This window comes from Haliotis asinina, chromosome 4 (genome assembly GCF_037392515.1).
Source record: "Haliotis asinina isolate JCU_RB_2024 chromosome 4, JCU_Hal_asi_v2, whole genome shotgun sequence".
NCBI lineage: Eukaryota > Metazoa > Mollusca > Gastropoda > Lepetellida > Haliotidae > Haliotis > Haliotis asinina.
In genome coordinates this window covers 1,957,913-1,976,797 of record NC_090283.1, presented here as the reverse complement: position 1 = coordinate 1,976,797, position 18,885 = coordinate 1,957,913, and the positions used below count along the sequence as shown (strand labels likewise).

The following is an 18,885-nucleotide window of genomic DNA, read 5'->3' as shown; positions in this document are numbered from 1 at the left end:
AAGCACGGGTACTTTTTAACAGAACAAACGCCAATCTTAGCAAAATTATGTATCCAAAATAAATTCTCGGACACCTATGTCCAAGGCATGGAACATGGTCCAGAAAATTAAAGGTAGAGGTACTAAATCTACTGTTCATCATCTTAAACATGGAGATCAGTTACTTACGGTTGAATCAGATATCGCAAATAAACTGGGCGAAACCCTCACTAAACACTCTTCCTCTTCTAACTGTGTACCTAAATTCCAGCAGTATAAAAACAACAAGAAGAAAAGAAAACTATTAATTTCAACTCAGATAGTGGAGAAGATTATAATGAAACTTTTTCTATTTATGAGCTCCATACTGCTCTTGATGAAGCTTATGATACTGCTACAGGAGCTGATAACATACATTATCAACTCCTGAAGCACTTACCAGAATCCTGTTTAGAGACGCTCTTATCAATTCTTTATGATATTTGGACTTCCGGGAACTGTCGTTCTTCATGGCGTGACGCCATAGTAGTCCCAATACCTAAACCTGGACGTGATCATACGGATCCATCAAATTATAGTCCGATTTCATTAACTAGCTGTGTTTGCAAGACCATGGAACGCATGATATATAATCGACTTGTTTGGTACTTGGAGTGAGTGAGTGAGTTAATATTTAACGTCACATCGGCAATATCTCAGCCATATCGTGACGACAACATTCAACAATGAAAAAGAGCATATAAACATTGTAAAAACCCATCAACGAAGGACAGTAAAACAACTAGAATATCACAATTTCAATTAAAACTAGTATGGAAAGTTAAAACTAAAAGCACTATTTAGACAATACAATATAAAAACAGACTATAGATCGCCAACAACAGAAGGTAGATCACCACACTAGGAACCATGGGGACTTACAGTACCTTTGCTACCTACATGATCCCTAGTTGGATTTACACCATCCCTTCAGCTGTTGGCGATTGTATGAAAAGTTAGCCGAAATTAGAATCACATGAATACTACGATTAAAATCCTGGTAGACTTAAATTTACTGTAAATGTTTTTGGACTTGCGTACCCTCACAGGAGGACAAAAATTTTACAATACTTCAACCCCCTTTTAGGGCACAGCCACCAACAATTCAAGTTAGTAATCCAATCTACCAATCATTAAAATACATCTATTTACACAACATAACATTCAAAATTCAATTTCTTTTAAAAAACCAATAATTAAATATGAATTAACGCTGGTAAAAAGATCCTTCTTTGTTTTAACTGTAAAATATTTATCTCTTGTGATGGAGAATTCAATACAGTCAAGCAGAATATGCTTGACCGTGACTCTCTCATCACAAGGGATACAAAACGGAGGATCCTCACCTTTCAAAAGGTGCACATGAGTATATCTGGTATGGCCAATACGACATCGTCTTAAAATAACCTCTTCAAATCTGGACTGACAACACAGGTAGGTGTAACCAATATACGGTTTTATTTCATGTAATTTATTTATACCTACTTGGGTGTCCCACTTCTTCTGCATCAGATCACGGATGTAAGTTCTAATGCTAGCTTTATAATCAGAGTATGGAATAAGAAGTGGTGTCACAGATTTGTTGAGTGCTGCTTTAGCAGCATTGCGTTACCGGAAATGCCTACGTGGCTGGGCAACCAACAAAAGACGATGTCGTATTGGCCAGTGGCAAGCTTATTATACAATTCAATAATTTCAATTAAAAGTGGATGTTTGCAAGAGAAATTTTTAACAGCCTGAAGACAAGAAAGAAAGAATATATTATATACTGTTTACGTTTCGGTTGTCTTTGAATATATTTAAGAGCTGTTAGTATGGCGTTAGCTTCTGTTGTAAAAATAGAACTCTTATCTGGTAATCTAGAAGATATTGTTCTGGATCCAATGACAGTGGCACAAGCCACAGCGCCACCGTCCTTGGACCCATCTGTAAATAAGGATTTATAATTGCTATATTTATGTTTCAGTTGATTATATTCTTGTTTATACTGTAATTCATTCGTTTCTGATTTTTTAAATGTCGTTAGTGTTAGGTCAACTTGTGGCCTAACCATCTGCCAAGGAGGAGAAGAAAGAAGACGGTAAGGAGCTGTGGTTTCCATGCTGGCAGCAGAAATAAGTGGTTTTATTCTTAAACCAAGAGGCGGAACAAGAGAAGATTTTTTATTGTATAACTCCTCATACTGGGAATGACCCTGTGATTCCTTACTCGACGGATTCCCACCAAACTATCACTTCTATCATGCTATGAAAGTTGCAGTACAGTTACTGTGTAGGATGGCGTTAGACATTTATCTTTGAAATAAGATCAATAACTGAGAAGCTAAAGAAAGTAACACACTAAAGACAATGACATGAAAAGAGACTAATTCAATGCCCTTTAAAACATAACCGACAAGTCCTGTGGCACAGAATTGTACATATAACACAAAGACTTGAGGCAGATGGTCTATCAAATAAGTGCACTTGAAACATATAAATATGTCGCCATCTGCCTGACCACTAAATCCTGAAATAAAATAAAAATGATCAGTTATTCATTTACCACTATTTCCGGAAATAAGATAATAACTATTAGCTTTTCATTTATGTACACAATATTCATCCACCTATCCATTTAATTCATCCATCGTACGTCCATATTCCATATTCCATATTCCAACACGCATGACACATGTGAATCGAATCCTTAGAGAGTAAATGTACACAGGTACCTTAAATGCTATTAGAAAAAACGTAAAATATCAAATTCTCTTTGGCCCGGAACATTCACATTTTCAGCGCTTTGAACAGTATTTATCTATATCATATCACAGCTTGTCAACTGCGCGCGGCTCAAGATGATTATAGGCAGAAAAACGTGTTATCGCAAGATTGCGACATTTGTCAAGTGTCGCCATCTCGCGTTATCGCATTCTTTCGTTTTCGCAAATTATTACGTAGAACTGTATGGGCAATTGTCACAAAAGCACGAGAACGCGAGGTCGCGAGATTTATTTAATCTCGCATTGTCGCGTTCTCGCGTGTTTATAAATCATGACATTGTACTGATTGGGCACTTTGAGACCAAGGCACGAGAACACGAGATCCCGAGATCGCGAGGTTTGTCAAGTGTCGCTTCTCGCGTCCTGTGATTATTTCTATAACTGACGATGTTGCTGCGAATAGCTGCGAACTGATGCGGCTTTAACCATTATTTTTCATTCACTCACTACTTTCCTCTGTTTCCAGACACTTTCATGTTTTCATTTATATTGGACGTTCATGTTCTTTTGTAAATTATATAGGACATGTTGAGGATTTTTAAGCAATAAAACCTTGTAACAACGGGAGCGGACTTGTATACATTACCCTACACTTTGTGTATGTATTCCATATCATTTTCAAGCTATGCCATAAAATTGTTAAATACCACTTGGACAATTAAAAGCATGGATGAATCATGACATCACTAGCAGCATGCGCATGCGCCTTGATCCTGTGATATTACGCACGAGCATCAACAGTGTCTAAAACGCCAGATCACGAGAAAATGATTTCGTGTTTTTGAGGCCTTGTTTGACGAGTCGAGGTTGCGCGATTTGACACCATGTCTGAAGTCTCATTCTCGTATTGTCGACTTTTGACAAAAAAAAGTGTTAAGTACCAAAAACACAGGAATGTGAGATCGCATTCTCGCACTTTTGGTATTCTTGGCAACAGGGAAACAGGTTGTCGTCTGAATTTTAAAAAAGTCCAGTTTCCTCGTGTGAATCGTGCCGTTGTGGTGTCTTACTTAACTAAATCGCTGGACAAGAGACGTGTGTTGATTTCATGCCACGGTCAGAACGTATTGTACGTGCTTAATCACCAATCTACCTGTAGCAACCAAGTGTATTCGTCCAGATTGGTTGCCCGACCTGCTTGTCACCAACGCGTTCACTGTGCTGGCTCATCTAATAGATGTCAAACAGTATATAGGTATTATATCCACTGATATGTTGAGTTTGTCATTCCTTAGAGCGTGGAAATGAGTCCCCAAGCCTCCCTCCATCTGTAGGTTTAAATGTATATATGATAACGGTCAGACATCTCACTGCAGGCAAGGGAATAATTGCTAATAATAATTGTTGATACTACTCACTTACTACTTTACAGAAACTGAAAGATGCAGTAATAATATGAGTGTGTCACAAGAACACTGTGGTAGCTATTAAAGTGTTTGGATGGTTCACTTCCATTTAGTCCCATCAAAGGTCACATGCAACGTAAAACACAACTGCAGATTTTGATACCTTTCGGTATGCACTTACCGAAAATAATCATCACATATGTCAATTCACCCTATAAAGTTGAAAAGAAAAACACGATAAAAAAATCCCACGAAAGCGGAGTTCAAACGATTCACTAAATGCAACTTGAACTTTACACCTATCAGGCTATACGCCATAAATAAAATATATTGATCTATGACTCGTGCACCTGAGTCCTGTCTCTGCCGCATTAGTTAATTAGGCAGGTATGATACTTGTATACATGACATTCTTCGTTTATGTCTATGGGTTGAACACAAACTACATCCATGACATCTTTGATAGGCATTCTAGAAGTTGAGTAGATGAAGAATGAGGACTATGATTTATGGATATACAACTTCATTTATTCAGTGAGTACGACGTTTCGACATAGATACTAATGTCGTTGTCAAGCTAATGGTACAGAGTAATAAATTTGTGGAGGAATATATACATGAATTGTTGTTACAATAAATGAGAAGAAGATGACTTGTTTATACAATTAATGGGGTTGGTGTACACAAACTGATGGGAAGCTAGAAGTTAATAAGGAGTATGGTATAGCTGATTTGAAGTCAGTAGAGTGTTGTTATAACAAAGTAGATTGAAGTACAGAATTATTTTAACAAGTGATGTTAAGCAAGTGGGATTTGGTAGCCCTCATCTCTGTTGATCGCTAGTTCAATCTTCATGATGTGGAGTGCCTCTAGTAGCTTGCGGATTTTGTAGTCTCACTGGTTCTTTTCTAAGATTTTGATGTTATTCCAGTGGAGTGGTTTGGGATCCAGCGAGGTTGAGGTTTCGGGATCGAGCCCAACTGTGACCGGGTGTAAAAACCTTGGAGTCAATTTTGTGTGCAGACTCTTTCAGTGTTGTCACAACCGCTAGTGTACAGTACACAACCCTGTGCACTTAAAAGAACACACGGATCCGTTGGTATATGACCAGATGGTGGTCACATGAACACGTGCATACACCTAGTTGCGGGTACAGCAACGTGCATTAAACTTGGACAAAGTGCTGTGGCTATGTGCCCCAGTCCACCCAGCTGTCAATTGGGTACCTCGTTAGGATGAGAGAGCCACAATAAACTCGGTGCGCCTAGTGGCAGCAAGAGTTGTATACACCCCAGGGAGTTGAGACTGAAATACGATGTGCTGTTGAGATTGACATACGGTGATCGAGGGGAAAATACCAGCGCCTTGCGCATGCACTAGTGCGTGGATATGTGCGGTATATAAATATCCTATCTATCTGTGTGGTAGATATGTCTTTCAATATCTTCAAGTAATTGTCAACTTCTGGAATTTGTTTTTCTAAGAGAAAGTGTAAATATACCACTATGCAAATACGATTATTTGATTCAGTGATGGGTTCCTACCTGAAAAGCAAAACCAAATCTGTTTTTTTTTTGTCAAAATACATGTTTGCATACGTGATGTCATCCACTGTTGAAGCCTCTTCCAGAAAGTTTTAGTTTCATCACCATCCCAATATACATGGCATAAGATCACTACAGAATCATTACAAAAAGAGCATGTGGTATTATAAACCAGACTTACTATAAAAGGTCCTTTTAAGCATAAAGAATTCCGTGGAGAAATGTATAATGGAAAACTAACAGTTGCACATCTTTTAAATTCTTTCTGCAAGCATCAAAAATTAAACACCAATCCAAATCATTACAATCAGGTAATTTTTCTCATATTTGGAACATGTGAGGTGAACATTTTAGCATTAACTGTGCCTTTGTTAAAACATTGATTGCCCATTGTCTGAAACTAAGTGCCCTACCCTTCCACAGGGACCTGTATGTTTTTACACCCACCCAAAGGCTGAACCTACGGGACCTATCCATGCCTGCAACGCAACAAGATTTAAAATGCCTGCAAGTGTGTGTACGTTTGTGTGCAATACCAAAATTTGGTTTAAAGTCATTTATTTCTTATATAATGATCAGAAACTGAATCGGCAAACAAGCAAAAAGCTCATATTAATGCCTGTTCAAAGAAAATAGTTCTTATGGGTTTTTTTATTAATTAACTGATTAATATATGATATACTGATTTATAGATCTTGTAGGACACCACTTAGACAAACTGTGCTCAAACCATACCAGTCACCCGCTTGATGCTAAATTAGTGACTTTCTGTCATTTAGAAAGGATCACACTCAGTCAATGGAAATAATGGCCACCTGTGTTCCAACATACATGTATGTTTATGCATCTTCTAACAAGAGTTGTGTATCCAGGTGTCACTGCTAGATGTTATTGCCAGGTAACATGTAGTCCGGCACTGGTTTGGGAGCTGGGGTGAATGTCAGTCAAGTCAATCAGTATAAGACGGTATTTCTTTTGTTGTTTTTAGTTCCCGGCACAGACACTGAGATGGAACCGACCGTTGCAGGTAACAAGGCTTTTTCTATATCATGTTAGAAAACGTGCAGATAAGATATCCTTATCAAAATGATATACTGATAACTACATTTCTTGTTTCTTAATTCTATACACTGTTTGTAGGACGTTGTGTGACAATATTTATGAAAAACTTTCATAGTGTTGCATTTGTAACCTTCCATGAATATAACTCATGAAAGAGTTTCAAGCTGAAACCATGTAAAACGACATAGTTATTTGAATACCCTTATGTCTGAAACAACACTTTTAACACTACTCATCTTATTGAAACTATGTTTCCAAGTTTCGGAAATAATATGCACGTGCCACAAAAAAAAACAAACACTGTGGTAACTGTCAAACTATTTGGACCACCCGTGTCCAAACCACACTATTCAACCACATACCGCTAATTTAGTGACTTTCTGTGACCTACAAAGGATCATACACAGTCAATACAATCAATGGCCACCTAATACAAACAGTATTAACAGTTTGCTCCAGCATACTATGCATCTATATGTACTAAGAAGAGCAGTGTATTCAGCACATGGTGTATTTATCTCTGTGTCCACCACATGCCTGACGATGTCCATGTAATGTTCTAATAGGGTGATTCACCCAACAGACTAGAATAACGGGTCTATCCTGTGTTATTAACACTGTGATCACGTGATAACTCTATTGCAACGGTGGTTGACGATCGATAAAGTCCACGCTTGATGACATACAATTAGAGAAATGTTTCACATATAGTATGACCACACTGTAACATGACTACACTGCATGAGTTGAAAAAGCAAGCAAGTGAATGTGAAATGTGAGGGTATTCTCGTATGAAGAAACCTGAGTTACTAAATTTATTAGAGGTAAAATATCAAAAACCTCCTACTGTGAAAGAACTAATAAAGGAAGCTTGTAAATGTCTAGTGCAAGGTATTCACGTATGAGGAAATCTGAGCTTATCGAATTACTAAAGGAACAAAACCCCACAGAATTACTGTTCACGACTACTGAGCTATAGGAAAATATTTGAGAGGTTGGGAGTTCAAAGAAATATAAACTTTGGATATATAAAACAATTGGTACTTCATAAAGTAAACAAAGAATTGAAAGATTTAAGAGGTATAAAATTTCAACTCAGGTTAAAGATGACACTAGAGAAACAACAGGCAAGTGGAGCTACTGAGTACACTAATGTTCACCTTAGAGGTAATCAGGAAGTTACAACGCAACCAGATACTATCATCTCCTCTATTGAGATATCACTCGAAAAAATTCGGGAAACACTAGAACGTTACACTAATAGGGGGTCTGGTTGAGTTGTTGACATTATCATGAAATGATAATTCATACCAAAATTCATTATTAATTGTAACCAGTACAAGCAAGACATTAGCATTCAAATATTAGGAAAATATAAATACAGAATATTAGTCTCATCATGTATCTGTAATAGCTTAGGCAAAGACTCCTGTCAAAAGTAGTAAACCTTATCTCACAGACATTCTATCGAAAAGGTATAAGTTATGACCACACAATTTCCCAAATGTTCTACAGTTAAAATCGTAGCCTAAGGTAATCAGAACTCTACTGTAAGACAAACCATTCACTAAGACAGGGGTTATGTCTAGACAGGTTAATAAACTGCTTTGATGAGGTAAACATGCCATCACCTACAGTAGAATAACATTATGCAAACGCCAGTAAAGGGTCGTTAAAGATCCAGCCCAGAGTAAGCAATCAAGCATCCAGTAAATGTGCCAACAAGATTAATGTCACTTACAATAGGATTAAAAGATTAAGTACTCCCCCTGTCTCGTCACTGAAGTTGTTCTGGTAGGACACACCCGATTTTGTTCATCCTGTATTTCATTGGCTACTGTAGGTTACACACATTTCTGTATCAGTCAGCAAATCATAGTTTTTGTATTGTTTCAGTTTTAGTTAAATAGTCTCCACCTCCACCTTTGTCCATCAGTAGGGTTTAGACTCCCAACACAGGTCAGCTCTAGCCCAGAGGGTTGTACCGACTCTCTGTGGCCACCCGTGTTATTCTATCTCTTGTAAATAAAATTGTAATTAGCTTCTTGTGACTTCTGACTCTTTGCTGAGTTACTTCCCCCAAGCAAACCACCACGCCAGTTAGATAAGGGATTTCACCAGAACCGGATCATAACAACATGATTAACATGATCTACCTGGATATAAACCATTGGGAGGTGGAATGTACTTACCCCTGCCTGAGTATTTTAAGAAAAAACATGCTATGGTTAACGTTAAAGAACATGGTAATAATTGTATGAGGATAGCGATAAGATCTGCTAAATTTCCAGCTGAAAAACATTCTGGCAGACTTTCCAATTACCTGGAAGATGATGGGATAAGTTGGGAAGGTATAGATGAACCCACCCCAATCTCTCAGATCTCAAACATAGAAATAACAAATTCCGGACTTAGCTAAAAACGTATTTGGACATGAAGGTAAAACGTAAAAGTGCACAAAAGTCCTGATAGTTTAATTGTATAATTGCGTTGTAAAGGTATATGTTGAAAGAAAGCAGTGGTGAATACATATCATATATGTAACGTTTTACGTAATTTTACTACACTTTCTCTTGTAGACTTTTAGTGGCGTGTGCATGTGTATTTTCTTAACACATGTTTGTATTCTTTGTATGTAAGACATACTTAAACAAATTGTCCCTCTCATATCATTGTGTGAGGTTAAATTGTCCAAAACATCTGTGTCAATGACAGTAAAGAAGAATTTACGCACATGCCTAATAATCTTCTATGAAAGAAGCGTTTTTGCTGATACGTTGCTAGTGTATACTGACTATATTAAGGCAAGTACTAATGAGCTAGTGTGTGACTTACATGGAACAGATTCACAGTTTGTCACTTTGGTTCATCTAGATTTAATGCAGAAAATATACGTTATCACATGAGCATACATGTGTACATATTGTATAATGCTATTCCTTGCACATGCATAAGACAAAGGTCATGGGATGGGCGTCATCAAAGTTCCCGAATAGGACGTTTTGTATTTCAACTGTTCAATATTGTGGCTGATTTGTTATCTATGACCAATCGTATCATGAGATATCTGTCACATAGGAAATGACAGGTGATGGGCGTGGGGTAAATTTCTGAAGAGCATGTTCGGTCACTAGACAGCTTGGATACACATTGAGTATTGGCTAGATCGCTGACCAATCGATATGCTGGATTTTGGCTTTATCAACTCTAGCTATCATGAACAGGTTTGCGTACCGTGAACATACATAATCGTAAGGATGCCTGAAATGTACACATTGGACTACCAAGCACTTTGACAAGTTTATTTTTCTTTAAAGCTCTCAAAGCGCTACAATCCGATTATTTTTTACTCCGGATAACCCAATACAACCATTGAGTAGAGATAGTATTTATTTGCATATACATTTTGCACACAGTACTTGTACATCAAACATAATGGCTTGCTGAACATTTCAATATAATCTGTACATTGTCACGAATAAATATCATAATTCAAGTACATGTATTATAGAATTATAAAAAAGTTACACGATGCTGATTTATTGTGATTTATACACTTGCAGTTGAATCTCCCAAAATATTTATGAAGATGGGCATAATTTTAAAAGCAAACGAGGTTCAGAAGATTGACAATGGGCGTGACTCCACAAAACAGGCTGTGCAATGATATAACAGCGTATTTGTTTGTTTTACACTTGTCACCTGGGCATGCATTCTGCCTGAGGCTGTTAATTTGAGGTTGAAAGAGGTGTTGATATATCTCATTAAGTGTTGTCTGATTGAAGGATTATACGCATTGATTCCGTAACTGATATATTATCCTCCCTTTATTGACGATGGATCTGATACACGTGATCATTACACTGGATAAGATAATCACATTTCAAATCAACATGAAACAACTTGAACAAAATGCTCCAGTTACCTTTGTATGGTTTATGTGTACTATATATGTATATTATGAGTAGATGCAAGAGTTATCACTTCATATTCGATTATGTATTATTGTAAACTTTAAAAATCAATAGTCGCAAATGAGTAAGGTCAAAATTAGTAACTTAATTTATTTCTAATCTACACGAACATAGGTGTAATATAGTATTGCTATTCATGTTTACGATTCATTATATGAACTATTACAATGAATGAATGAATGATTTAATTATCATATGTATAAGCCCCGACATTGCAAGCAATTGTTATCAAAACACATTAATAGTTCTTTTGATTAACACAGAAAGTAGCCTCTGTTGTAAGAAATCTTTAAACGTTACTGCTAAATTGATTGAAATAATAGGTACAGCACGAATTTAAAATGTAAAACGAATATACGAGTGTCTCGCTGAATGAGAGGTGCTTCTTATTACCCCTAGTATGCGGCTCTCGCTGAATAAGAGGTGCTTTTTGTTACCCCCAATACGCGGCTCTTGCTGTGAGAAGCTAATTAATTTGCCGCACATACGCATCTCTCGGCCTTAATGAGTTCAACCAATCGATACAGTGGCCCAATCCCCAAACAAAAGTTTCACACAAAAAGTTCAACAGCACGAGGCGAGGTTTGGGTATGTGGTCGTTCTTTGTGATGGCCAAACTAACCCTCGTGTTATTTATAGAGGCCCAGACGTGGCTGGGACTTTTTAAAGTGTTTACAACACGAAGAGGACGAGATTATGAAAAAAAAACTGTCCAACAAAGCACCTATGCCTATGACCCAAGCAGATCGGGAAGCCCACAACAAAAGCACATATTGTCATGTATGCTGAAAACTTCTGAATGGTGATTAGATTAAAGACCACTGTCACATTACTGGTAAATACAGAGGTGCGACTCACAATGAATGTAATTTGAAGTTAAGGATAAATCCTAAACTGACTCATATCCCGGTGGTATTTCACAATCTACATGCGTATGATTCACACTTGATTATGCAAGCTATATCAAAGATCAAAGGTAACATATCCCAAACAACATGGAAAGATATATATCCTTTTCGTACAACAGGTTGAGGTTCATAGATAGTGTTCAGTTTCTGTTGTTGTCTCTAGATAGTTTGGTCAAGGTTATATAATCGTTACACAGAAGAGAAAACTATCACCTTGCTGCTACGCAAGGATATCTACCTGTATGAATATATGGTCTAAGTTTAATGAGACACTGATCGCTTCTATAGCAGGCTGACTGACGCATCTGTCTCGCAAAATGATTACGAACACGCGAAAAATGTATGTGAAAAGCCGGGTTGTAAGAATCTAGGTGATTACCATGATTTATATTTGAGAACGGATGTGTTGTTGCTGCCCAATGTTTTCAAGATATTCAGTAAAACGAGTTTGAAACAGTGTGGGTTGGACCCGGCATGGTATCATTCAAGCCCTGGGCTCTCGTGAGATGCCCTAATGAAGAAAACTGGTATTGAATTAGAATTATTCACTGATTATGATATGCATCTATTTATCAAGAAAGGGTTACATGGAGGTATTTCTATGGTATGAAAATGTTATGCCAAAGCTAACAAGTATGTGGAAGGCTACAATCCAAAGGAACCTTCGACTCATCTACTCTATCTCGATGCCAACAGCCTATATGGTTGGGCTATGAGTGAATATCTACCAACAGGGGGATTCTAATGGGTCCAGCCTGGATTATGGGGGATGTGATGAGTATAGAGCTGTATTCCCCCACCGGTTATATACTCGAAGTGGACTTAGTGTACCCAGAAGTTTTGCATCAGTCTCACAACAGTTACAACCTGCCACCCGAACGGTTGAGGGTTAACCAAGGCTGGGTGTCTGAGTACCAACATAACCTGATGAATGGACCGCTAGCAAATGTTGAGAAACTGATACCGAATTTGATGAACAAAACAAAGTATATCGTTCACTATAGTAATTTACAGCTGTATCTGTCACTGGGTATGAAGCTGACTAAAGTACATAGAATACTGGGATTCACTGCTGATGGAGATTCAAACCGAGGATGTGTACGAGGACACGAACACCAATATACACCTGTATGATACCTGTGACTACCTCAGCAGATCCCTAATAAAGAACAGCTGTATATATAGCCACACATAATTCACGGAATGACTTGCCTTTAAATTGATAATATTGTAGTCAATATCTATGTTTGTGTACTCTATTGATGTATTAATATCCTGAAGATTGTAAAACAATAGTTTTATGGTTACCATTAGCAATGTATGAGTACTTTGTGAAAGAAAAACTGGAGAACTGCTGATGATGCAAAACATTTTTTTCTCGGGATAGTAAAGAATGATCTGACGGTACGTTATCTGATCTTGTAAATTCAGTGTGGTCTGTCACGAGTTACCTCCCCTTCCCGGGAAAAGGTTTTGATCATCTTAACACCATAACACGTACTTTTCCGGAATCTGTGTTTACACAAGGCACAGATATAGTTTGTGTATACATGTAACTGCCGGGCTCTGGTCAAACTATTGCACTAGTCTGGTGGTTAAGAAAACGTTAAGGTGGGCAGGGAAGGTGTTATCTCTCTCACCGTTTTGTATTGATGTATTAATATGAGTGCTTTGTGAAAGAAAAACTCGAGAACTGCTGCTGCTGCAAAACATGTTTTTCTCTGGATAGTAAAGAATGATCTGATGGTGTGTTATCTCATCTCGTAAATTCAGTGTGGTCTGTCACGAGTTACCTCCCCTTCTCGGGAAAAGGTGATAACCGCAACACCATAAACACGCATTTTTCCTGAATGTGTGTTTACACAAGGCGCACATATAGTTTGTGTATACATGTAACTGCCGGGCACTGGTCAAACTATTGCACTAGTCTGGTGGTAGAGGAAACGTTAAGGTAAGTAATCTCAGAAAGTGTTATCCCTCTCAATGTTAACGCCCAGAGACATACGCATACAAGGAAACAATTAAAAGAAAAACGTTTTGGAGTGCGCGTTTGAGTTTTGATTACAGCCAATACAGTTTCAGAATATTATCTGTCAACCAAATTACTGGAACCAGTGCTAGTACACGATGCTGGTGTTGCGGTCCAGTTAAGTATAGCCTCAATGACGTATCAATGACTTGGTATTGACTGTTGCATAACGCCGCACTGAGCAATATTCCAGCTATGTGGCTTCGACCTGAAAATAGTGGAGTCTGGACCAGCCAATCCAGTGATCAAAAGCGTGAGCTTTGATCTCCGCAAATAGGTTAATCATGTAATCATTTTGTAATCCAGATCTTCATTCATTTGGTGGTGTCGTAAGTAATTTTGACTTGATCAGACAGTCATGTGATTGATATCAGGAGCACCATGGAAAGCATCAAATACATACATGTGTTTGCTGTTGCATAATGATTGTTACTATTTTCTTCTGTAATTGTGTGGTGTGTGCACCTCCCGTGAGCACGTGTCGAATGTAAGAAAACGTACGTCACAACACGTGACGTCAGTTACACCTGGTGATAAATCATTTCGACATTTGATATTTTATTATACTTTTTCATCTGTATTTCCGTTACAATAGGCGTATTATAACGACCAGTTTTACCCCATACGGAATCTCTACAACCAGATAACTAAGACATAGCACGCAACATAACCATTGCTTGCCCCATGTGATTCGGGGGAAAATGCCCATAGTATTTCGAAGGCATAGCTATTTTTTTTTTTTACTGAGGCGTTTGCACTAAAAATTCATTAAACTCGTATTACGCAGGGATAAACGGCTCTGACATCAAAGTTATCTGGAAACCTGTCCTGAAATTTCAGTAGTAAGGAGTATAGGTGTTAGTAATAACTGCTACAGAGATACATATAAGCATATATCTCGGGTAACACGTAGACTTCAGCAGACAAATCCGCGCTACTTTCGTTATTCAGTCCATTGATGTGTGCACCTGTATAGTGAGTGTAAAACGTAAAGTCAGCGGTGCCTTAGATCTCGCAACTTATTATCAATGTCACCAACATCTGCAATACATGATGAAGCAGCATAGTACATGTTGACTGCGGTAAATCAGGCAGATTTCATTCCAGGCGTGGCGGTTTGGGGAAGGGGGCGGGTATGGCAGTTCATTAGCGTGGCGGGTTGCAATGGAGAGCCAAACTCGGTGCTGCTCCTCACAGGACACGTCACAATGACGTCATAACTCGCACCTCAGCGCGACCAGTGTCGCTGGTCTGGGCATTTCCCGACTGGCAGTGAGCTGTGTTTGTTGTGTGAGGACGGAAGCGGGGTAAGTTTGTTATCACTGTATTTTCAACCATTAGTTAAACAGATGTGGCTATGAACAGAGCTGAGTGGACAATACTACCGTAGGATACAGGCAACAGGTGCTTGCATGTTAAAATGTGTCTGGATACCATGGTTAATGTAATAAATTAACAAAACAAGTATAATCAACTACATGAATGGATGGCACGTGTGAAGGGATAAGTGTTTGGGACTGGCTGCAGGGGAGGAAGGGGGATAGTGTTTGACACTTGCATATACTGTCAGAAGAAAATCTGTACTTATCAGGAAAAGGTCAGGGCAAAGTCAGAGAATTTTGGTCCGTGGAAACCCTGGATTGAGTGTTCGTGTGCATGGTAGCTTCATGAGTAGAAACTAATGTGAAACTTGTGGGGTCGTGGAGAAATCAGTAAACAGCCGCCACCATTAAATTACTCCGGTTTGCTGTATTCATAAACATTTGAAAAAAAATACTAAATCTAACATGATAGGCTGTTGATAGACTTTAGAAATGCTCACTAGGCTACATTTACACTTACTAAAGATGGCAAAAAATATTTTACGTGTACATGTTTTACATTAAACGGTATTTGTAGCATCATTCCTTCATAAAACGTAGCAATATATTTCTGATTTACAAACACGACAGGCAGCTTTCAATGTTACCTGTCTGTTTGTCAAGCCAGTGATGTTTTCAGTCTTAACACCTTCAGGTGGAGATGTCCACACAGCTCAATGTAGAAAACTCCTGTTTTGTGTAATCCTGCACTAATTACGAAAGCAGGGTGTCCCCAACTGTGTTGAATTCCACTTTAACCTGCTACCAATAAACGTTCAAAGGTTACAAAGGAACCCCATGTTTTAGCTGTTTCCTGATATGGATGCCCTGGTTATGGTGGGTATGACAATTATGTTTGATATCCAGGGGCAAGATAGCAGAAGGTATATACTTAGGTAGAGTCAGCTTGACCTCCGTCGCTCTGATTTGTATATCACTGTTCGTAATAGACAATAAATGAACGTCCTTAAAAATTCGTGTGAACCATGTTTATATAACGTCTGTATGTAAAACACTACGACAATATTCTGACAAGTACATAATCACTAAGCCTCCAAGTTGACGGACCCCAATCTAGTCATATCGTAGTTGATATCTGATGTCAGGTCAGGTGTATCTGTTAACACAATAATACCACCATACACAATAATACCACCATACACAATAATACCACCATACACAATAATACCACCATACACAATAATACCACCATACACAATAATACCACCATACACAATAATACCACCATACACAATAATACCACCATACAGAATAATACCACCACAGATAAGTATGCCTCTATATTCTGTGTTGAAATCTACTACAGGACATATAGTCTGTGTTGAAGTGTGTTCGGCATGACATATTCTGTGTTGAAGTCTACTACATGACATATTGTGTGTTACAGCCTGGAGCGAGATGGAAGCACTGAAACCTGGACCAACATTGAAGTCTGATGTACCTGGTAGGTGGGAGGGTATTGCGAAGCAGATATGCTAGTGGCTAGTCGGACTGTGTATATAGGGTGTCAGGTTGTCAGATATGGCAGAAACGTTTGTTCTTTCTAAACATCTACTGGAGAACTGCATTCTAATGATGAAAGTATCTAACGTGTTAAAGTATGAACTAGTTCTTGTCATTCCCTGACAGTTTGTCGTCAGTAATGATACATGTATAGACTATGTATCAAGAGTTTTGTATCATCAGTGTAAGATGTGAATAACGTAGCTGTAAGATGAAGATGTCCGACCTGAGTTTACTTTGTGTCACAGCGACGCCGAATTCCTCATGTAGAGACGCCAGGGCAGACACCGACCTGCATCACGCCTGCGAGAAGGGGTACCTAGCGGAGGTGAAGCGGATCCTGGACACAGGTCGGGCTGACGTCAACAGTAGAGATGGAGACGGGAGGACACCGGTGATGTTGGCAGCAGATGAGGGCCACAGTGATGTGGTGGAGCTGCTTGTGAGCCAAGGTGCTGATGTGTCACTGGTGGACGATTACCATGACAACATCCTTCACTTGGCCTGTATAGGAAGAAACAGGAAGACAGTGGAGTTTGTCCTGTCTTTGGACGGGGTGGACGTCAACAGTAGAGGATTTAGGAGTTGGACACCGGTGATGTTGGCAGCACGGTGGAGACGCAGAGATGTGGTGGAGCTGCTTGTGAGTCAAGGTGCTGATGTGTCACTAGTGGACGATGACGATAACAACATCCTTCATTACGCCTGCATGGGAGGACACAGGAAGACGGTTGAGTTTGTCCTGTCTTTGGACGGGGTGGACGTCAACGCCAGGAACAACTACAGAAAAACAGCCGCCGACGTAGCTGGAGACTGGAGAAATAGTCAAGTGTTGGATCTCCTGGTGTCACGTGGTACACAGTGTTGTGATATGTAGTATTGATGTAGAAAGTGATGGATGACATGTCGTTACTGGCGCTATCGTGGTTTGTGCCGTTCACGTCGTCGCGTCGTCGCGGAAAAATAAAATTTGTTGAAAATATTTTCAGACATTGTGCTGCTTATGGAACTTTACAGAATCAGGTAGAGCGGTGTCGGGTGTTACCGAACAGCTAAAACCACATTTTTTCCGTGTAATTTATACACACAACGAACCTCTCAATGTGCATCATATACACCTGTGAAGACGAGTTAATTCTGCCCAGTAAACCATCTTGCAGGCAAATATTTGACGCGATCTAATTGTCAGGTTGTGCAGTCTTGTTGGTTCTGCCGAACAGTGACGTCGGACTATTCCGAACACCCGTCAGGCTTTTCCGAACTCTCGTGTCGAGCTATTCAGGGCTATCGTTCGGATTGACATTCTCCATGACGAGTCTTGAAGTTCAAATACGGTCATTTTGCCCATGTTATCTACTCTGACCTCCATGATTTTACTAAAATTTGTATAATTTAGTCCGTTCCAATATATAGCTGTAATAATGTTGAGTGCGGTGTTGAACATCGAACCAACCAACCAGTAATTGAAACATGCAGCTTGGTCCTCCGCGATGTTTTTGCTCTATGGGTAAAAGGAATTCATGTAGATTTGCTTGCAGTTTCAGAAAGAGTTTGTTCCGAATTAACGCCGTTATACTTTAATTTTAGGAAAAATGAAAAAAATAAAAAGTACCTTTTATAGTGGTGTGGTCTTGCCTTAATATTCCTAATTGTCTTCGTACAATATACTGATATACTAGGTACACGTCCGATGACAGTATAGCTTAATAGTGTAACTATAACGCATATAGTGTGTACATTATTATGTATTTTTTTTAATTATTTTTTGTTACATATCGTTGGAAATAAGGTCAAATACGCTATTGTTTGATGTGTTATCTCAACATCCAGTTAATGATGAGAACATTCTCCCGTCACCATGCAGGTAAAACAACTACTGCCATGGACGCATCTTATGAAATCATAGGCACCCGTGGCGAGCCACCTCCTCGTGGTAGGTGCTGAGTAACGCCAAGAGCTCGCCGACACCCCCGTAGTGGACCCGGGGGGATATTTGGTCCACCGGCCCGTTTGCCGTGGGTTCCGGCCCTGTGTCGGTGGAGGAGGGGATCCTGGTGGTTGAGGGCAATGGGAGCAAGACCAGTGTTCCTATTGCTCAACACACCACTTCGGCCCTAACTTCACCTAGACGGGTGGTTGTATGGGCCCGGTTCAACCAATCGGCTGGTCACGCCAAGCCCTGAGCATGACTACATGTAATGGTGCACAAACTTTTGACAATTGTACTGTGTGTATTGTTAGGTCTTGGTCGATTTTTAAGTCTTGTGAATTTCCATTTTACAAATTTATGTTTTTGCCTAGAGTCGTATGCCTAGAAGGCAGTGGCTCATGGGCCAATCTGGTGGAACTATTAAT

At 39.1% G+C, this 18,885-nt stretch overlaps 1 protein-coding gene across 6 annotated transcripts in view; it reads left to right on the top strand.

Moving 5' to 3' along the window:
* LOC137280706 (ankyrin repeat domain-containing protein 7-like) overlaps positions 1-18,153 on the top strand; it is a 160,196-nt gene extending 142,043 nt beyond the window's left edge. For 5 of the 6 annotated variants that reach the window (XM_067811924.1, XM_067811927.1, XM_067811926.1 and 2 more), the window contains 3 exons: positions 6,661-6,699; positions 16,415-16,471; positions 16,779-18,153. In XM_067811924.1, coding sequence (XP_067668025.1) covers positions 6,661-6,699; positions 16,415-16,471; positions 16,779-17,407 — 725 coding nt within the window. In that variant the 3' untranslated portion in view covers positions 17,408-18,153. The remainder of the gene's footprint in view (positions 1-6,660; positions 6,700-16,414; positions 16,472-16,778) is intronic. The other variant, XM_067811931.1, reaches the window with a different exon arrangement.
* The last annotated feature ends 732 nt before the right edge of the window (positions 18,154-18,885 follow it).